This window comes from Larus michahellis, chromosome 1 (assembly GCF_964199755.1).
Source record: "Larus michahellis chromosome 1, bLarMic1.1, whole genome shotgun sequence".
Taxonomy (NCBI): domain Eukaryota; kingdom Metazoa; phylum Chordata; class Aves; order Charadriiformes; family Laridae; genus Larus; species Larus michahellis.
In genome coordinates this window covers 53,336,621-53,358,406 of record NC_133896.1, presented here as the reverse complement: position 1 = coordinate 53,358,406, position 21,786 = coordinate 53,336,621, and the positions used below count along the sequence as shown (strand labels likewise).

The 21,786-nt window shown below is 40.9% G+C and overlaps 2 protein-coding genes across 5 annotated transcripts in view; one reads left to right on the top strand and one right to left on the bottom strand.

Moving 5' to 3' along the window:
* The window catches only part of ARHGDIB (Rho GDP dissociation inhibitor beta), a 62,964-nt gene extending 48,780 nt beyond the window's left edge, over positions 1-14,184 (bottom strand). Inside the window, exon 1 of the mRNA XM_074576410.1 lies at positions 13,862-14,184. The gene's annotated coding sequence lies outside the window, so the exon portion shown is untranslated. The remainder of the gene's footprint in view (positions 1-13,861) is intronic.
* On the top strand, positions 147-21,147 carry AGBL3 (AGBL carboxypeptidase 3). Of its 4 annotated transcripts, none has more exons than XM_074576166.1 (13): positions 147-413; positions 1,900-1,960; positions 3,221-3,403; positions 4,970-5,077; positions 8,422-8,560; positions 9,087-9,866; positions 11,411-11,573; positions 12,548-12,674; positions 13,194-13,288; positions 15,742-15,799; positions 18,254-18,302; positions 19,531-19,739; positions 20,413-21,147. In XM_074576166.1, the coding sequence occupies exons 1-13, from the start codon at positions 342-344 to the stop codon at positions 20,583-20,585; spliced, it is 2,217 nt and encodes a 738-aa protein (XP_074432267.1). In that variant the 5' UTR covers positions 147-341; the 3' UTR covers positions 20,586-21,147. The 4 variants fall into 4 exon arrangements, with proteins under 4 accessions (XP_074432267.1, XP_074432274.1, XP_074432293.1 ...); XM_074576192.1 differs by having other exon boundaries at positions 205-413; positions 3,249-3,403; XM_074576173.1 differs by lacking the exon at positions 1,900-1,960 and having other exon boundaries at positions 169-413.
* The last annotated feature ends 639 nt before the right edge of the window (positions 21,148-21,786 follow it).

Here is a 21,786-nt window from a genome sequence, read left to right as displayed (position 1 = left end):
CAAGCCCGTGACTCCGGCCCCTGCTGCCCAGCCGGGCAGGGACCAACACACAGGGCCGCCGGCACCGCTACCAACGCGGGACCGTAAGGATGCGCCGCCGCCGGAGCCGCCGTCACCCCTTAAGGCGCCCGTCAACGACCTCTCGCGAGAGCGGGGCGCGGCAGAGCGGCGGTTACGGCCGTTGCGGCGCGTGCGCGGCCGGGTGAGGCGGCAGGCAGCAACGGCGGGCACCGAGGCCCTTCAGTCTGTCGCGGCCCAGGGTTTCCCCGCTGGGCTCCGGCGGGCGTTTTGCGGCGGTGCCTCGGAGGCCGGGATCACGGCGGTACAGCCGCCTCGCCGGGATGCCCTGTCCCGCCGCTCGGGCGGCAGGACGGGACGGGGAGAGCCCTGCCGTCGGGGAGGAAGGCAGCTCAGTAAGTCCCCTCAGCGCCTGCGCCTCGTCTGAGGTGGTCCCAGATGGTGGGGAAATCGGCCGTAATTCATTAGAAGCAATTGCTTCTTATCCTCGTAAGAAAATCCGCGAGCAGCCCCAGTCACGAACCGTTTCTGCAGGCACCCGAAATGCATCGCAGAGCACACTTAAATTAAGCGTAATAAAGTAAATTTTGGGACCTTGCGGTATATCACACTACCCCAATCCCTGCCCTGAGAACTCATCCCTGGCACTGTCATAGAATCATAGAATTTTCATGGTTGGAAAGGACCTTTGAGATCATCGAGTCCAAGCATATACACAAAAAAAACCCCAAACCCCTACAGTCTTTGCCACTAGAGCATGCCCTGAAGTGCCCAATCTAGACATTTCTTAAATACCTCTAGAGATGGTGACTCTACCATCTCCCTGGGCAGGCTGTTCCAGTGCCTGACAACTCTTTCAGTAAAGTAATTCTTCCTAATATCCGATCTAAACCTCCCCTGCCGCAACTTCAGACCCCTCTGGTCCTGTCATTATTCACCTCCATGTTAGTGAGAGCAGTGCGGCTCTTCAGGAGCAAGCAAAGTAGAATCTTCTACCTTCTCTAATTTATGATTTTATCTGTGCTTTGGTTTGTGAACTGTTTTTGTTTCTTGACCTGTAAAAATCAAGCTCCTGATGAGCTACCGGACTAGCAGATGTTTAGAAGCCCCGTATTATATTTGCAAACATGGTGAATGATAAATAGCAGTAAATAAAGCTGAGAGTATTTTTACCAGCTGTGAAATGTGGTTGATGTTGTAAACGTTTATTCATATTTCAGGAAGGAAATTTGGGGTTTAATTGAATATAATGTTAATGTAAGGGGACTAGATTGAAAACTCAAGAAATAAATGTAATATATTAAGCACAATGAAGGGGACAAGCACGGTTGTCTCAGTGGTGCCTTGCCAATGTGCTTCAAATTTAACCCAGGGTAGTTGGTTGGTTTTCATGGGCCACATACACTTTGGCTGCAGAGTGGTGCTTTTTTAATTTTTGCCTCAAGTTCCTCACCTCCCTATCCTAGCCCTTATTGCTTTGGGATAATTGTAGCATTTATCTAGGCTGCCACCAGAAGGGCTGTCCTAGCTGTTGGTTTGCTCCTCCTGCTCTTATATCAGTAGGCTTGTTTGATAAGTGGGATCAGAGGCCTGCTGAAAACCGAACATTTTTTTCTTATACCAGTTTTCTGCTCTAGCTTTTCACGCAACAGTAAGAATACTAGAACTGCACAAGAGGGGCAGTGAGGAAGCAAAGGAGGGCAAGTGAAAGAACGTCTACTTTGAGTGGTGGCCTGGAATAATTGCAGATTTGGCCTCATTCTTACTCAGGCCATAAAGTAAACCAAAACAGAGGCAGCTCTTCTCTCTAAAAATAAACAAAAGTAGCTGTCCTACTGTGGACTTTCAATTTTATTCTAGTACTTTAATACTTTTTTTTAGGATGAAGACCCCCCTAACTCATTTGTGACAGAAGCCAGTGAGCAGTGTGCTGTTCTTACAGGTTAGGACCCTTTCAGTTATTACCCTACAACTTCCCTGTAAGACCACAGGGTGGAAAAATAAGGGGAAAGTATTAGTCCTCACACAACTGTCAAGCTCTAAACCAAACTGGAGTTAGATCTAGTGACATTTTATGGTTTTTGACCTAGATAAGTAGACTTATCTAGGTAAGTAGACTCAGTCCTATCTTGCAGTGTGCCTTTGATCACCATTTACAGATTTGGCATGTGTAGCCAGGTATCTATTAGAGTTTAAAAATGGGTTCAGCAGTTTTGTTTTTAATTCTTTTACTTTTCACATATGATGTCATCTACACTTGAAACCAGATCCTTCCAGTGAAGCTCTTTTGCTTATTATTTTGTTTGTGAGAAGTAAGTCTTGAAACCAGGTCTAAAGCTCATTATAATTTTTTTACGGTAAAATAAGTCTTACAGGTGCTTGTATCTGATTCAGACCCAAAACAAATACAAAAAAATAATTTCCCACGAAACCAAACTCCTATCTTTTGGCCTGCTCTAAGCAGATAGTAGGAAGGACAGTGAATGCTTCGAAAGGGGATCTTTTCATGTCTATGACAAAGAGAAGTCATTTTCTCAGGGCAGTGCTGTGGTCAATGCACAGTACCGGCAGTCTCAGTCACCCAATTACGAGATTTTTTTCAAAGCCTTTTCTCTGCCTGTCATGTTTTCATTCAAGTGGCTTCTCATAACTTTGAAGAACTCTGTGCTGACAAGCAAAGACTCCCCACCCCCATCCTCCAGATGTCTCTGTTGCTTTACAAAATTCATGATAGCATCAGATTGTTACCTCTCCTGTCATGCTAGCCAGTACTATCTCGTTGTTGCATACACTCTGTATGATAAGTTTTGTAGGAATAAGCTTTGTTTGGTATTTATATAGCATTGCACAGCACTGAGTTTGACTCACACATTAAGACTGTAAGCCCTACCGTAACACACTAGTAATAAAAGCAGTAATAATAAAAGGTGCTAACATTTTTTATAGGAACCCAAATAAGCTATTCCCTACTGTATTTGAATACTTGATGTGCTTTGTTGTTTCATTAATTAACTCTTTATTCAACACTACTTTTAAATTTAGTGTGATTTATAGGATGGAGCATTAAATTTACATTTCGGTGGGATGTAATTTTATTGCGCCATGCTTAGTTATATTGATTTCGCGTAGATAATCTCTGCAGCCTGTTACCAATCAGAAGAGCAAGGGTGACTGATGTGATGGTTCTTTCACTTTCTTATAGATTCCGTTTGTGCTCATCTTTTTCCAAGGGCAAAACAGATTCTATTATCATCTGATTTGGAGACAGTGGTACCCCATCCTCAGGAGCCTCAGAATCTGGATGACTCGTCACCTGCCAGTCAGTTTTCCCTGGTGTACTGGCCACACCAATGTGAAGTCATCAGGGACAGAATTGAGCACATTGGTAAGTTATTGTGTTATGCTTAAAATCTTGTGTATGGACAAAGAGGAAGCATACCTTATATATAAATAAAGCCATTAATTTATTGTTAGTATAAGTGAAATCTTAAGAGACAAATCATTATTATTCCAGATGTAAATGCTACAGAAAAAGAAAAAATAATAATGCAGTTAAATTTGTTATACGTATGCTTTATTCACACCTGTTTCCTGGCTTCCTCTTCCACAACTCCTATAGGTCTTAAGGTCAGTGGTTTCATTGCAGAGGTTTAATTCTGGTAGAGGGGAGGGGTGGTTTGTTGTAAATTGTCAGCGTCTGGAGTCCTTTGCTGGGAGAAATGTTTGTATTGATGATTTCTTCTTCCCCATGCTAAGATCCAGGTAACTCTGGGGTCATTGTCATATGTTTGTTAGCTTACTGATACACCTTTCTCTTTCATCATCAGACTGCAGATTCATGTTAAATCTGAATTTACCATATACAGTGTTCTTTCCATGTGTTAGATATGACTTCCTTCTTCTCTTTGTTACCTCTAAAACGAGTTTTGTCCCACTCTATGTCTGCATTTCTACACAGAACAACTCCTTGCTACTGCAGTCTGTATAACCCTGTGGTTGTACCACACGAAGATAAACAAAAATAAAACAAATTAGCTGTACATACCTGGTCAATTAGAGAAATTGCTGTCACAGCTAAATTAAGTGAAACAAAGATGCAGGCAGATAAAGTAGAGTTCAGACAGAGCAAGCCTGACAAGCCTCAGTCCTGAGGTCTTGCAAATTCAATACAAATGTCATGTCCTGTTACTAGCAATGTCAGTGCTATATTTCGTGGCTATATGGTTAAATATGTATGCCAGCTAATAACTGCTTTTATGCAGTCTGTACAAAAGTAATACTGCAAAACTATTATGAGATAGTGAAGACTATCAGTCCTGTGCTTTATAGATACAACCAATTGCAATTTGGAAGTAATCAGTAGAAATCACAATTGCACAGAGATGGGACTGAGACATCTATGGCCTTATTCTGTTACCTTTGAAAATAGATCCCTGTATCTTGAATGGAATGGGTTAGGACTGCTGTGAGTGTTACAGAAAGGAGAGGCTGACTGTCAGAATGAATTGATGTTCAACAGATCTTTGACATGCCAGGCAGATGTCGTGTGAGTTACATGGAGCCGCTGCATTGTAGCCATGCAGCATCTGTGTGGTCAGCAATCAGTAACTTCACTCTGTAGTTGGAGCATCTGTTTTCCTAATGGTACCAGTGCTGTCTAATGTTCACCATTGTCATCCTCACTGATAGTAAGCAAGCTGTACAGGGAACAGAGGTAAGCTTGAACAGCAAAAGTTAGTCCCTGCATAGGTTGATATGTATTTTTATTTGGAGCTACAGTGAAGATTCGTTCACACATCCAAAAAATTAGGTTCAAAAGGGGGCTTCCCCATTTCTTTATTTGCAACTGGTGTAAATAGGATGAACTGCTTTTCAGTCTGTCGTTCATATTATAAAGACTCTAATACAATTTTCCTTCTTGTACTCCTTCTGTGTATCTCTTTATTTTCAGACTGGATACCCACTACCCCTGAGCCACTGTACACTCCAACAGGTTTGGAGATAATGCCGCCATACCAAACTCCTGACAAAGGCACTGTGATTTATCTAGGAGAAGAAGGTGGGAACACCTTGAGAAATCTTGCTGTCAGCTATAGGTAGATGAAGCACTTGCTTTGATCTCCTTTATAAGCCTAATTCAAAGCCTGATTAAATCAATATGATTTTCTATTGTGAAAATTGTTGTGAAAATACGAGTGGAGAAAGATAACAGCCAAAAGAGAAAGTGATAAAAGATGAGAGCTGTGTAACTGCAGAATCAACACTAAAGTCTGTGTTGGGAGAAGATTTTATTTTGCTTGCTCTAGTGGTTTTGCCAAGAATAAGAAACAAAATCTGGCCAGATTGGACCAGTGCTTAATTATAGGCTTCTAAGTCTCGCAAGGATTAATTGGACAGAATTGAAGGGAGTTAGTTGCCTAATTCCACCATTACCAGTTGATTATTAGAGTTATTTATTCTTTGCTGTGTGTGCTAAGTTGATCCAGTTTCCTTGGATGAACTTGGAACTTCTGTCAGTTGATGATTTTGGTCTTGAGCTACTTCTACATAGATAAGAAAGATGATAATAATTTTGCAATCCTTAGTGTAACCTAAATGTGGCCACAAAATTTTCAGAAGCACAAAACTGAAAGGGTGCTGACGTCGTTATTGAGGTCAATACAGTTGGTAAAAGCTTGCAATATACTGAAAAGCACTTTTTGACATCATGTTTATTTAGAAATTAGCTACTTCTGCAGTACGGGTATATTATCTCTCAATAGTAGGTTGTTATATTTGGTGGTGAAGAAAACTGGTAACTGCTGTGTGACGAGGAAGGAATTTCTGTCCTCTGCAAATGGACCTACTAACTTATTGCAAGGGATAAGAGGAATGATGCTCCCGAGGAATGATGTTGTGCAGGCGGTTACAGGCAGTTAGCAATTCCCGGGCTAGCAAACATCAAGCAGCAGCAGAGCACTTGCCCTCACTGTGAAGACACTGTATCTAAACATATGGATAGTAATAGACAGTATATGTTGACTACAGGGTGAGTTTCTAAGTGACTGTAATTGTATGTTCACTGCCTTGAGTGTGCCGCTTTGCCTCCTAGCCTTGGGTTTGGCTGGTAGCAGGACCTGCAGAGAACTTCAGAGCCCTGAGCCTTTACTTCCCTTTCCCTGCTTGCACCAGGGAGAGTAGACTCCTTGTGTGAACTGGGCTGCTGGGCACTGCAGCCAGCTGGGGAGCAGGAGGGAAGAGAAGGAGAACTTTGGAGCCCCATCTCCTCCTTTCTGTTCCTGGAAGAGAAACCTCCAGCTTGCTAGCTTTGCCATCTAAGGTTTATAGAAAGAAATATAATTTTTGAAACCCTAAAATCCTCCTTGCAGATAAGCTCTGTAGCGGAGGACAGGCATCTGCACTTATGCAGATTTATCCTGAGTGCCACACTTTGGCATGTAATGCCTTATCACGTCCTGTGGGAGAGAGCAGTGGCACTCTCCAGATTCCCACTGAATTTTCAGCAGCAGCAGCTGGGAGTTACTGCCTGTCTGGGCACTAACTGCTGCTGAGTTTCTACAGGCCTTCCTAAAATCGGATTTCGGAGAGAAAAATACAATCCAATGGTGACTCCCATGCAGAAACATCTCAGATACTATTCGTGCATTTCGTTCGGTAGCATTTGACTGATACAGATGTTTCCAGAAACAGTTTTGCTGGATTAACTACTTATACATTTTTCTTCCTTAACGTTAAGGAAGGGCATGAAGAGGAAGAGAAAGACAGAGAAACTGTGAATGGCATTTCAGCTAAACAGAAAGTAATTAATCAAGTGGGTATCACAGCTAGCAAAGCTAACAGCCCTTCTCTAATGAAAGCCCCTATGAGTCTGTAGTAGCTTCAATCATGAAGAACCATACACTGAATATGGCATCTTTTGCTTATGGCAACAGTGATTTAAGGAATGAAAAAATGAATTATAGGAATCTTGGTTTTACTTAACTTCCCTGAGTAGTACTCAGAGCTTTAGTAACACTACAGGAGAGAATAAGACAGGCTGCTGCAGAATAAACCTCTAGCACAGCCCCAGTCAAGCAAGGACAGACACAACTCTGATCTGAACAGGGGCTGCTGTGCAGCTCTAACCCTGCTGTATGGTACAGGGTCAGTCTCCCTAATTGTCAGGGTAGTAAGGAGGCAGTTTCTCCTCAGGAGGACCGAGCAATAAGGCAATAGAAGCAAGAATACAGGAGCTGAGAATACAACAGCTTGGTGATCAGTGTCTGGCCACCAGATTCTTTATTTTGCTAGTCAGAAAGTTACGTAATGGAGAATTTCACTTCTGGCAGATAAGGCAGCCAATTCAATACCAACAGTGTGAAACCACAGTCTCACAGAACGTAGTTTCAGCCTGGAGTACCTGCAGTTTTCACTGGTCCTCCTTTTCCCTTAGCTGGCCCTAACCCAAGCATCAGAACGCAGCTTGTGCTGCCAGCATTGGCTGGAGTCACCAGCACAGCTACAAATCTGCAGCAGGATTTTGGGGCTCCCAGCTTTCAGCAGGAGAGACATGTCCTCTGTCTCTATTTCGTGGGTACAGTTTAGAGACGACAGGAAGTTTTGATTGCCCTGTTTTTCCATGCGTTTGTTACCATATTGACACCAATACAGAGAAAGAAAATAAATGTTAAGAATAATTCTTGCCTTGATTCTGTAAAGGGAGGATCTTTGACTGTTAAAATTATGCCAAGAATATTCTGGAACCTAGACAGCTTCCCAACCAAATAAGTAAATTCTTGCTGATGGCAAATCTGTAAGTTCTGGTCTTTACTGAAGATTGTATTAAAAACTTCAGTTATGCCTCTGTGAGCCTCTCATCTGAGGAAAAAGCAGCAGAGAGCAAAAGGAGGTATGGGCTCAGACCGCATGCTAAATGTGGTGTGAAAACATCATTTGCGATATAAAAGTAATTGCTGCTGGGTCTGGGCATCATCTTTTTTACTTCTAGAGTAGAATAATTGAATACAGAGATTTAAAAACAAACAAAGTTGTCAGCTACATATGATTTCTGAGTAGAGAAGTTGCCCATTTGACTGGTGAAAAGACCTGGGGGAGCTGAGTCCTAGAGTCTTTCCACCTAACTCAGTTGCTTTGCCTAAGTACAGAGTATGAACTGCTCTTTGCTCATGCAGAGAGACACAGGCACCTCCAAGACAGAGTCAGCTCTTAAGCTGGCTGAAATCCATAAGGCTAAGTGGGAATGGGCAGCAAAATCTTTGTATCTTTTTTTTTACGCTTACCTAAGATATGCTTTGAAGTTCAGGTCCATGCAGTTGTCTGTTTCTAGAAGGAATTTTCAGAAAGATGCAGGTATTCCCTAAAATGACTCAGACTGAAAGACATCTGTTCTACTCCTTCCCCTAGCTAACAAAACCTCCTGCTTTATGTATTCCCGAGTAAGAGGTCTCTGCCCCTTGAAGCAGATCCTCCGCCAGAAAGAGGACAACACACTGATCTTTGAAGCACGGTTTGAGAGTGGAAATCTGCAGAAGGTAGTCAAAGTGTAAGTTTCTAATCTTTTTTTCTTTTATGAAGATGCAGTTATTATCAGAGTTGTTATTATCAACAGCCTGCTATCAGTTTCTGAGCAGGATGTCTTACTCCGGGTTTTTAATTTGTTTTACGTTAGTTGAATAAGCTTCAAAAGTAGTTTCAGGTAACCTTCACATGAAATGGTCTGATAGCCGTTCCATAGCACTGAACGTTTTCTATGGGTGATAATCACCCACACAAACTCAACACCTTTTCTTAAGCAGCTCCTTTTAAAGCATAGTGTGGAGAACATTTTTAGAAGTCCTAGTTATTATTAAAAGTCCCAATGAAGACAGAAGTTGCATTATTGACATGCTTGGTGTGATTAGGCATCTTTTCCTGGCAGCTGTGTAGACTTTGATTTATGACAGTGTAAATCGGATTTGCCCCTGATTCACTGTAGGGTGCTTTTTCACAGCAGACCGCGTTATTTGACACTGCATCATGCTACAGTGCTAACCAGCATCACCCCTCTTTGTCTTCTTTCTGCCTACTAGCAATGAATTTGAGTACCAGCTGACCCTGCGCACCGACCTCTACACAAGCAGACACACGCAGTGGTACTACTTCCAAGTAAGCAACATGCAGGCAGGGATGCCATATCGCTTCACTATTGTCAACTTTACCAATCATAACAGCCTATATAAACGTGGTTTGCGGCCACTGTTGTACTCAGAAGCCGATGCTAAGAAACACAAGGTTGGCTGGCGAAGGACTGGAAATGAAATCAAGTATTACAAAAACAATGCAGGCCAAGGTGGACATCAGTATTTCTCACTCACTTGGACGTTCCAGTTCCCTCATGACCTAGACACCTGCTACTTTGCCCACTGCTATCCTTACACCTACTCCAACCTGCAGGAGTACCTGGTGGCCATCTCTAAAGATCCAGTGAAGTCCACATTCTGCAAGATTCACATCTTGTGCCATTCACTGGCAGGAAACATAGTGTATGTTTTAACTATCACCAACCCCCCTGAAAGTGGCAAGGGCACCGAGAGAAAGGCTGTGATACTAACTGCCAGGGTGCATCCAGGAGAAACTAACAGTTCCTGGATAATGAAGGGCTTTCTGGATTACATTCTTGGCGATTCAGGCACAGCTCGACTGCTACGGGACAATTTTGTCTTCAAAGTGGTACCCATGCTGAATCCAGATGGTGTGATTGTGGGAAATCACCGCTGTTCTTTAACAGGTCAAGACTTGAACCGCAAATACAGATCTAATGGGAAGAAATGTTATCCTTCCATATGGTATACCCGAAACATGGTCAAAAGGTAACCTTGTTTTCTTTACCTTTGTAATAGATGATTTTCCTTTGCACTGTCCCTTGTTAGTATGACTTCTCTGTCACTTGTGTTTTGGTGTTGTTTACATCTTTGCCCTGTACCCAAGCCTTTCTGACTGTTTTGTTTACATTCAGTTGCATTTCATAGTGGGTTATTTTTTTCCTCGGCATTGTGCAGGTTTTACTTTAATATCCTTTTTCCATTCCTGGTAATAAATTATGTCTCCAAAGTAAAAGTATTTTCATCAAAACATTTTCAGCATATTTCTCCCCCCTATCCTCTGCCAAAATCTACTTATCAAATTCCTTATTTCTCTCATTTTCTTCTTTTCTGGCATACAGCCACATCCCAGAATGAAGTTATGTTCAAAATAGATCCCAGATGTCCATTTGACAGCAAAGATTGCCAAGTTTGCTGTATGTTTTGCTACAAATGCATTTGATTTCTTATGCAGACTTCCAGTCACATAGACATTGGATATAAAACTAAGCGTTCAGGTATTAAACTAAACCTTCAGCTAGTAAACTAAATCCGTCTGGTTTAACTTCTGTCACAAATTAATACAAACAAGACTATTGTGCAAAAAGCCAGTGTCAGAATTAGTACATGTGATGTTTTTCATCTTGTTACAGCCTGTTTTAAATAAGATCTGTGCTCTTTCAAATTAGTGTTTTGTCATGTAGATCCCTACCTCTCCTTTTCCATGAGAGTTCCTCTCTCTGCCTTACTGTATGGAGACAGCCTGCACTTGCGAGTGCCCTGTAATTAATATTAAGTATGTCTGCTCTAGTGCTACTGACCTTCGGGCTCATATTCAGTTACTTTCAGTTGAGACAGATACATTCATTACTGCTTCCTTCTTAGTTCCACTGTGGATTTCCAGTTCCTGCCCAGTGTAAACACCCAAGTGACAAGCTGTGGTACCATCGCATCTTCCCGGTAGAGCTCTGCTTCCACACAAATTTGGCCTTGGGGGTGGGTGTGGATTGCTAAACCCCAATGTGTCTACCTGCAAATTTTCTTTAAAAAGTTAGTTAAGCAATAATACATCACAGAATCATGGCACATCATACAAATTGATGTCTCCAGGAAATAATATTTACTGCCGCTTATGCCTCGGTCTCGTAATTGTACAGCATGTATTATTCAACACATGTACAATAGTGAAAGAGCAGCAGGTAAGAATAGCAGGTTTTAGCTGTACAACATGCTTGTATACACATTACAGGGCTGGACGTATATAACTGAGTCTGAGAATTAGAACATACATATGGACAAAGGCTGATGGTGCATACACTTTTCTTATTTCTTTGCAATGACAAGTGTTTTATTCTGAAGGGAACTGAGCAATTTGGCTCTAATTTAGCACACTCAAGGTTTAATTCAGAGCTCAGAATGTGTAACTTGTATTGATTTCGTGCTTTTTTGGTTATACATGAGCTTCAGTGTAACATACTAACTCAGAGTTATTTCTGAGGTGGAGAAAAACCCCACACTTTCAATAAAGTATTCTATGTCGTTCTGTATTACAGAGTGATGGGGGAACGTGATGTTTTTCTGTATTGTGACATCCATGGTCACAACGGGAAAAAAAATGTCTTCATGTATGGTTGTGAGAGAAAGCAACAAGCAAAATCACCATACATGCATCCACGTGTCTTCCCACTCTTGCTAAGCAAGAGCTGCCCAGATAAGGTAAGCAAATGTCTGGCTAGAAACTTACTGGCCTAAAAATTCAAGCACCATCTGGGTGTTAAGGTATCACATTTACTAAAAGACTGCACTTCACCCGGTAAAATAATCTTTAATTGGTTAAAACTAGAAATGGTAGGAATATGAAATTTTAACTCCTTTGAAATTCCAGCACTCCAAATGTATCATGATGAATTGGGACAAAAAGTTAGCATTTTTTAAAGATTTTTTTAAAGAATGAAAAAAACATCAAAGTAACATTGTTTTAACAATGTCAAAAACTAATATTAAGTATTTTGTTCTCATGTGTTAAATGCAGCTTTAAAATACATTGTAGAATTAAAAACAAGTAAGCAAATAAGAAATTAAAGATGAAAAATTTTTCTTCAGATTGAATCGTTTTGAAAACTTCTGTTGAAAATTGTGTCAAAGTCACCATGTTTGTGTAAGATATTTCAATTAGGAAAAAAAAAAGTTTAGTAGGAAACGTTGGCTTTTAAAATATGTCATTTTCCAGCAAAATCTGACTGCAGTAAGCTGCTTTTGAACCAGAAAGGTTGCAAAGGCTCAGGAATAAAAGAACACACAAACTAACCTACTAGATGTCATTGTATCCTTGTAGCTAATGCAGTTTTCATCAGATATCAGTGATAAGTTGGTTGTGAGCTCCAGATCGGTTACATCAAATTGTTGGTCTCTTAGCTTATGAGAGAAGAGCTATGCCAACTTTTTAGTCAATACGCATGTTGGTATGTAGCAGGATTTGGGGTAACTCAGCTGGTCAGCTGTCTGTATAGGATTGTTTAGAAACAGTAAGTACAGCCACATAAAAAATTCTTTGCAGACATCTTAGAAATCCTCAAAGTAAAATAAACTTTTAATCAAAGAGCTATTTTTTCACCTACATCTCCATTATACCAGTAATAACAGTGAGCTCCTGTTTACTTCAAAGGCTAATGCTGTACCTATCTTTTAAGTTCTCATTCACAGACTGCCATTTCAGAGTACGAAAGAGCAAAGAAGGCACAGGTCGAGTGGTAATGTGGAAGATGGGCATCAACAACAGCTACACTTTGGAAGCCTCTATCTGTGGCTCTAAGTTAGGTGAGACAATTCCCTGTAGCTATTTAGTAGGAAACATCAAACAAGACTTTTACTGTTTTTTCATGGAGAATGGTAGCTTCAGCTACCATCCCCTTGTTGGTCTTCTGTCTGATGATTTAAGGTAAGAGTTGGAAAAAACACTAGGGCATTCAACTAGCAACCTTTCAGGCCACCACTAGCATTATTGCATATGTATCATGAAACAACACCATTAGTGGATGGCAAATTAAAAGCCGTAACTAAAGTCAGTTGCATTTTTAGGAGATTTTGTAATAGGGAATCAGTTAACTATGCATTATAGTTAATCCCCTCTGAGTGGATAGATTTGTTCATATAGGCAGAATAATCATCTGTAATATCATCTATATAAAACTCCGGCAGTCATAGACCTGTCTGTCATCTGTCAGTGAAAGATACGTGAGTTTGCAGTCAGCCACCATCCTGAAATAACACAGATACCTAGCAGTCAGCAGGATGACTGATATTTTCATTTCTGTCTTGCTGCTCTTGATGCTGCAGGCTGCAGACAGAGCACCCATTTCGATATGAAAGACTTGGAGTCAATAGGACAGCATTTCTGTGATGCTCTCTTGGACTACTGTGTTCATAACGAGGTAAGGAAGGTCCACCCTAGGCCTTTTCTTCTGCCTCAGTTCATCCTGCTGTGACAAAACATAATACCCTATAGGGTTATAGCAATAATAAATTTGATGATGGCTTTCTTTAAGCAGTAAACTAAATTTGAGCATGTTTGTGACTGAACATGGTTTTGGCCACATAAGAGCCTGATTCTGTAAGTCTACACCTGCCAATATCTATAAACGCCAGTACACATTGCAGAACTACTAGTTAAGTGGAGCTTCACTAGGTCCTGTTCTGTAATTTCTGTGCTGAAACATAGGCAAAGACATCTTTCATGCAATGAAATTGTATGAATTGCATTCATGCATCTTTCATCTAAAGAATTAAAGCACTTTTTCTGGTTGTATACTAGCAGCAAAACACGTCAGAGGGATACTGTTACTGTGTAAAGAAAGTAACGAGAGTTTATCAAATTAATTTAAAAGAATAGAACATCACAATTCCTGCAAGAAGTTTCTTACTTTTGTTCTTTTCATTATTGTGTGCATTTTCCCATGTGGATCTACTTCAGTGAATAACTAAGGTTATTAGATCAAAAGACTTACCAAAATGTCTGTTGTTGTTCTTGATGGAAGTACTTAAAGCCATTTGAAAAAGGTGACTAGGAAGGAACATCACAGGTACAGTAGAGTTTTTGACAGAAATTCATGCTGAAGCCGTACGTACCCCTCAACAGCACTTTGATGATGTTCAGCCTAGAAAACTACATGGCTCTCAGCTGTAAAATAGGAGCACTGTTGTTGTTGCCTAGAGAAAGCAAACTGTCGTTTGGAAAGAAGAAGTCACATTAATATTTTGATGGGTAATTTTATTTTTATGAATATAAACATTATAATGCTGGCTGCTTTATTAATGCTTTCATTGGTTCAGTAGGTAGACCAATGCTTCGCAAGCTTTTTGCATTTTATGCCAATCTTTCAGAAGCCCTGACATTGGAAAAACAGAGCAGTGGCAATTAATACTACTGAGAAAGCCTGGCTCTCCAGGTTCCCAGACTAAAAATAAACAAGCCAAACTGAGTAGGAAGTGAAGTCCCTTGTCAATATGATATGTTTGTGTCCAGGTTCATAAATATTTGCTGAACAGAACGGCATAAGGAATTCAGTCTTGAGCAGCTTGCTTATATGTGTTCCTTCTGGCATTGTGATTATCATGTTTATTTGCAACTCTTTTTTTTTCATAGCTATAATACTCCCTCATGAATCAAAATGGTTACATACTATATTCTGTGCAGAAAAAAATCAAAACACCAGGAAAACATTTTCACAGCAGTGCTAAGAACGGAAGTCATGAAAGCAAAAGTGTGATTGTTTTTCATCCCAGTAGAAACATGTTGTGCTCTTTTTCTGACCAGAGATTGATATATGACAACATTCAACCACTGTAACTTTGGACAAACAGTTTTGTCACCAAAGCTGCTGACATAGAATGACCATTGTTCTTTATTATCTATTTCATCCATGAATGAATTATCAACATCAACAAGTCTGGGGCAGGAAAAAATGGTAAAATTATGTTTCATGAATATATTACTTGATGCACTTAGATCTTTCTGCCATGGAATATGCCTTGGAGCTGGAGGGTATACCAGCTCTTCTCAGTCTCCAAAACTACTAACACCTCACTCCCTCAGCTGGACCTGTTCCACTTCCAGTTTTATTGAACAAGATTTTTCCCAACTCCATCAGACATTTTCTGTTGTGTTTTCCAGCCCAATAGAGAGCTGTGAAGAGAAGAGAAAGGGAAAGGTCACAGGAAACAGGCAGTAAATTTTTTAATTAACTCTGAGATCATTACCAAGCCCCAGCTCAGAAATACTTGTGCTGCCAATGTTTGTAAACCTGCATCATGCCCCTTGCTACCATTCGGAGTGTGTGATTTGATACTCAGCATTAGCTGGCCTAGAAACTACCATGGGATTGTTTATTAAAAGGTCTTTGTAGAATTATCCATTATTGCTATTCAGCGTCCTACATAACTTATTTAGAAAATGCGAGCTTCATTGTAGTTGACAAACACGTAAAAATCCTAGATGAAAACAGTAGAGTCTAATGTTATGTTCCTACTTTCATGAAAAGGAATTTAACTTAAATATTTTTTGTAATGCTGAGCACCCAACAGCTTGCAGAGTGAACACAAGTTTCTGAGTTTTCTGAGCTTTTGAAAATCAGTCCAAATACTAAATGCCTAGCTTGCTTTCTGCTTAAAAAAAAAAAAAAAGAAAAAAGAAAGAAAAAGAATATTTACATGTTAACTGTTTTCCCACTAGTTATTGAACCCTTACCAAGCTTCCCCTATCCCAACCTAGTGTACACTCTTTGAACAAGCCATGAAGTGCCTGATCATAAAGATTATAATACCTTTTTGTCATTCAGTCTTTTAGAACTTACTAATAATTAATTCATGTTTCTGTTTTGTTTCACAGACTCAAGGTGTTGAAACTCAACATAAGATATTTCAGGTACCTGACCCAGTAAAAAAAGGTAAACATTATATGTTTGTTTAATTCTTAAAATCCCAATAAGCCTATTTTTCCCTATAATCTCAAACCTCAGTAAAGAGTATGTCCCGAAAAGATAAGGGCAGAGTTCTTTGGCTGGGATTTCACTCAGTCTCAGCATTTGAAAGAGTTCTTTTTTCTTTAGTTTAAACTGTCTTCATCACATTATCACACTCTGTTTTACTGATTGGGAATGGACTCAGAAAAACTGAACCCAAGGCAAATTCCAGAGAGATGAAAAAATACTTGTTCCTATTGGCAGTAGGGTACACACATTTGTAATGTGCTTGTTTTGTCCAGAGAGACTAGAGGAGAAAACATTCATTGAAGACAAACAAGGCAGCCCAAATCCTATGGAAAACTGGGATCAGCCAGAACTTACTTGTTTCGGTACAGACAAAATGAAAGAAGCAAATGTGGAGGCTAAGGAAACAGAACTGGAGGACTTGAGTCATTGCAAGCATGAGGAAATCTGGGAAAGGTTTGGGTTTCAAAGTGAACAAGTAGCTCAACATGAGTTATCTTCGTACTGTGCCACAAGGACAAATACAGGTTTTGCCTATGTGAAAATAGAGGTAAAAGCTATCTTGACTTTTTTGTAGAACTTTTCTGAGAGTGATACTGAATTACTTTGACTATTTCTGGTGTCATCATTATTTTAAAGATTTTTTTAAAAAGAAGAGTGCAAAAGAGAACCCCTCAAAGTATGTGAGAACTGGAGACAATCTCATGTTGTGACAAGTGAGAGAGTTGAGTCACTTTATGATGAAATGAGATTTTATGGGATGAAAATCGTCTTCTAAAATATAAAGATGTTCTTCAGTAGAGTAGACTTTCAGACGTTTATCATGGACCTTACCCAGTAGTTTCCTGCCTCACCGTACCCTGCAGGTGAGGTATTTGCAGTGCAGCACACAGCCAGCTGCAGCTAACCTGGTCCATGGCTGGCTGGTAAGATGCTTCTGCCAGGCCACAGGAGCTTGGGCTGCAGCAGTGATTTTGCCATTTGAGGAGACGTCATCTTCAGCTGCCGTCAGTGCCAGGGCCATGCCTGTCACAGGAGCTGGTGTGCTGGAGACCCATGTTTTGAGAAAGAAGATATATCAGCCACCTGGAGTATAGAGGGAGAGATTAAGTTAACAGTGACTCACCCTCTGCCAGCCTCTATGTCCAGGGACAAATCATTACAGCTGTAATTGGCTTCTGTGGGACAGGCAGTCCGGTTAAGTACAGTTTAGGTACGGTACAGTTAAGTACATTTAAGTGTTATGACTGATGAGGGCTTGCCTGAGATAGAGATCAATAAAGAATTAATTTTTAAATTGTTTTGCAGTGTTGGGTGACTTGAAAGCTCTTTTTTCCCCAGCTGCAGCTGTTCATTCCTAGCTGTTGTGTACCATACCCAAGGGTAAATATGTAACAGATCAAGTTCTAGGCTTTCCTGGAATTGATGTTGCTTAGAGGAAGGAAAAAAAAAAACAAAAAAAACCCCAAAACAAACACAAAACAAATCCTGGCTCTTAATATTTTGTTACTGTGACTTTTACATCCAGACTTGAGTACTACCTCACAGCCTGTAAAACACTTTATATACCCTTTTTCTCCTTCTTGCTGCTTTTCCAGAGATGTCTTATCATCGGGGGTGTAGTGAAGGCAGGTGCTATACATGTATCTGAGAGGAAGCAATCTTTCGCCCAAAGGTTGCTGTCATTCGGGTACTATCATCTCACCTGCGCTGGACCCCTGTTCAGCTGCTGCCTGAATGCAGTGGCACCACCGCTCTGGAGGCTGCCACACTACTTACAGCTTCCCTGGGTGCTGGCACTGCTCAGACCCCAGGGCACGTTGTTCTTACACAGCCAGCCACCCTGCAGTAAGCACTAGCAACACCAGCAGCTCATGAACACATATCGCCTGTCAAGCTCTTCTTCTCTCCCACTCCCATCCATGCTGCTTGAGCAGTGGAGCTCAACAGAGTACTTCCACTCTGGACATGTCTGCTATCGCTCTAGGCCGGCATCATTTGAATGTCAAACACTTGCTTTCCTTGGAGCAGACGCTAGGATTGAGAACATGTCCTTCAACAGAGGTGCCTTTGGCAACTTCACTTCTTGATTTACAGTTTTATGCATAGTGGAACAGTTTCAGTGGGAGCTACGTAGAGTGTCTTTAGCCCAAAATAGCCTTTATTAGGCAATAGATGAAGAAGGGGAAATGAGCACGTGAGTTGGAATCTGCTCTGTATGATGAAAGTCTTAATCCCCACAACTAGTCACCTGAGTAAATGCTTTGATGTCCAGTGATGTCTGCTTACAGTAAGTAACTGTATCAGTCTTGGTCAGTTATGGAGTCTGAACTGTCTAAGACAAATTGTGTTGATTTTTTTTCTAAGAGATCTGATACGCACTTTCAATATGTTTTTTTCTACTTTTTACAGTAAAATTGCCAATTGCAGCCTCTGCCAAACAAGTAGGAGGGGATTTCAGGTAGGTTGCTATTATATTTTACAGGTTTCTAGCATTTTTCACAAAGCAGGAATGAGAGCTGATCTCAGTCTGATTTCTCTACAAATCCACTCCCCTCCTTTTTATGCACCTCTGACATTGTGCTTCATTGTTTTTCATTCATAAACTAGACAACTGTCCTTGGCCACTTCATCCCATGGTTGAGACTGCAGTGGAAGGTGATACTAGAGAAGCAGAGAATTCTCTTTCCTCCATCTCATCTGAAGCACCAGACACACTTCATCAGCACATAACTGAATCTCCTTTCCCCAGCCTTGCTGGACTCACTGGCACACAAGCAGCGATGTCGTGCTTTGCTGGAGAAAGGGATGATTGCTGCTGCCTTGGCAGGGAGGGAGAAGATAGGGCCATGCAGCTGCTAAGAAGCAGAGCAGAGGTGTGAAAATAAAGGCCAAGCCAGGCTAGGTGGCACAGACTGTCTGTTTTGACATTTACTAGTTTTAGTATGGTTGGATATCTTAAAATCACAATATTGTCATGGTGCTGGTGCATAGCTCATTACTACTGCATTCCCTTCACTTCTAGGTTCTGGTGCTTTGGTGATGAGCAATGAAGGTCGTAAACAGAGATGTGTAAGACCCCGTGGCAGTAACACTGATGATCAATATTGATTACTTTCATAAGTACCTACCTACTGATAGCATAAAATATTCTGTGTCTTGCTGAGAGTACACATGGCTATTGTTGGGTAACAGCAAAGTGGAGTTAGCCAGCTAGTTAGATTGCAGCAGATCCTGCCACAAACACCTTATGAAATAATACATATTAATTTGTTCACCCTAAATGATTTCAAGGACTCTTGCTTTGCACCTTACAGGTCAGACTTTGCTACACAAACTTAAAAATTTTAGGCTTTCCCCTGATAAAAGATGAAAGAAATATCTTTAGTGTCTGTCTTCGCTTCTGTGATGGGTACTTCTGGCTGACTCAGAAGGGATAGTGGTATGGTGACTACATGATATTGGCAATAGTGTGTGTAAGATAATGTGATGGCATTGGGGTTCTTTGTAGTTTGAAATCCAGTAAATTACTGCTTTTTTTTTTCTTTTTTCTCATATAATTATTAAGAAATGCTTCAGACTAAAGTAGCAGGAATTTTACCTGCAAGGATTTTCTAATCTGCATGGTTATCCAGTCACGAATTTTTGTGGAGATAAATTATTTTCTGACCTGACCTCTGTGTTTTTAGCTCTGAGAGTCTCACCCATGATCGTAAAGGCAATCAAGAAAAGCCATCTGTGTCACAGGAGGCAGGAAAAAGTGTGTGCCATGATATGATCCCATCCACAAGAGAAAATTTCTGTTCATCCAGCTTTAATCTGGTCTCCCAGAAGATGAAGAAACACAATCGCGAAAGTGTCTCCAAGTCTGCAGAGAAGACATTTCAATATTTAAAAGGTTTCTCAGTTATTGTTCTATTTGAAATACACCAAAAAACAGGATTTAGTTCTGTTTGGTGGGTTTCTTGGTCTAGCTATCTCAAGGTACTGGAAGACATAAGATAGATGGTAGCAGTACATTAGCAGTGCTGGAAAACTCCTACCTGTTCAGCAGCAGCTGATACACCGTGGCAGATACCAGAACTGGTGTCATGGAGCTTCCCAGCTGAGATCTTAGAGGTCCAGAAGCTCTTTAGCTTCTTTGTGAACAGCTCAGGGAAAAGAGCTTGGAAAATCTCGACCTAATGGCAAAGGATAATGCCTCTAACCCTGCACTGTCCTTCTGTGGTTACTGGTGGGAGAGGCTCTAGCCGTCGGTTCATGGCTTTTCATATCAGTGTGTCATAAAGGGTCTAATTCTGTGAAATGTTGGAATTAGCCTTTCGGGGGGAGAGGGGACAATAGAATATCGTATCGCTGGAGCAATAAAACCAGGTCCTGTGCCTATGGTGAAGTTTCCACATTTTAGTACAAGATTTTGAATCGTGCTGTGGCTCTCCTTTAGTAAAGGAAATGTTTCTGCCTTGATACCACAGTTTCTTGTGAAGGAAACCAAGGCCCTGTACTTTTTTAGTAAGTAGTAACTCCATAGTAGTTGATATGGATTTGTTTTTTCCTCCTTTTTGGCTCAGGTCATGATCATAGTACAAAGAACAATTCAAAACAGGAAGAAAGGAAAATGAAGGAGAGGCTCCCCTCAAAAAGCACAAGGCCCAAGAAAACCAGGACAGCAAGCCAAGACATAAATTTTGGGAAGAGTAAATCCTGCCAGGCACAAGACACACCACAGTTCTCTGTGCCATAACTGCCTGAAACAAAGAAAAGACAACATGCTGCACAATACCCGGGTATATTTTGGAGCCCCAGTTCTTCAGCCAATGAAGGCACATGAAAGTATCACGTATCTGATTTTCTTAAACAATTCCCAAGACTTTGGTTATGAATTATGACTCTACCAGCGAGGGAGATAGATACCTGCAGAAATCAAAATTCTTCTTGCTCTTTTTTTTTTCCTGAAAAAATAGTTCACACACATTGGCTAATGTACACATGAAGTTTCTCTCACCACATAAAGAAGTATCCCAAATTCTAAACCAGTTTAGTAGGGAGTCTCTCCTGAATATAAAGTATCATTTGTCTTAAACAACATATACTGGATTTGTGAGGCAGACTCCACCTCCAGAAAGAGGTCTGTGAAGAGCTAAGGCCAGCAACCTCGTCATGACACCTACAGAAGATAAGCATAGAGTTTCATTTCACTGAGATTTATTTATTTTAAGTTGTCAGCAGATTGCAGATGAGAAAAAAATTAGTCATTTTATGATTTCTTCTGAATAAAAGTGATTTCTAAACAATGTAGAAAAATATGAAGTCGAATCCAGCCTCTCTTCTCATCAGTCGAAGTACTCCCACAGGAATCCCTGAAGTCTGGTACAATGGGGCAGTACTAGCTATAGCTGAGAAGGTTTCTGATTAACTAGAGGGAATTGAGTTTTGCTGTGGAGATTCCCTCAGGAATGAGGACCAGGGTCAAGTCCAACTTGTGGGAAGCAAGTGTAGTAGCTTACTTTTAAAACAGTAGGCTAATATAAGCAAAACACTTTTGAAAGTCCCAGCTTATCTCATGCTTGTGATTGTTAATAATTGCTGACAGTGTTGCTGTGCGTGCTTTAACTGCACCACAAGACCTGCAGAGCAGTTCGTTCCACTGTAAAGCCATGTGAACCTCTCCTTAGTGCACACAAGAAATTACATTTCTATTTCAGGAAGCAGTTCCAGGAAGAAAGGTTTGCACAGGAATTTAGCAGAAGCTGGCTTCTGGGAAGTGCTCTCCTTTCCCACACACACCAGGCTCCAGCAGCCCAAACACTCCATCCAATCTCTCCTACCTCCAGGCATATCTGTGTAGAAGCCCTGCTTTCTTTCTCTTCTCCCTTCCCATTCTTTCTCCACGAGACATGTTGATGATCATCCCACTGCTTCCTCCACCCCACACCCATCACACC

Bases quoted from the DNA above. Each gene is read 5' to 3' on its own strand.
- AGBL3 (XM_074576166.1), top strand. From the start codon at position 342: ATGCCCTGTCCCGCCGCTCGGGCGGCAGGACGGGACGGGGAGAGCCCT. The intron at 8,561-9,086 runs GTAAGTTTCTAA...TCTGCCTACTAG, and splicing joins CTGCAGAAGGTAGTCAAAGT to CAATGAATTTGAGTACCAGC. The intron at 18,303-19,530 runs GTAGGTTGCTAT...CTGTGTTTTTAG, and splicing joins CAAGTAGGAGGGGATTTCAG to CTCTGAGAGTCTCACCCATG.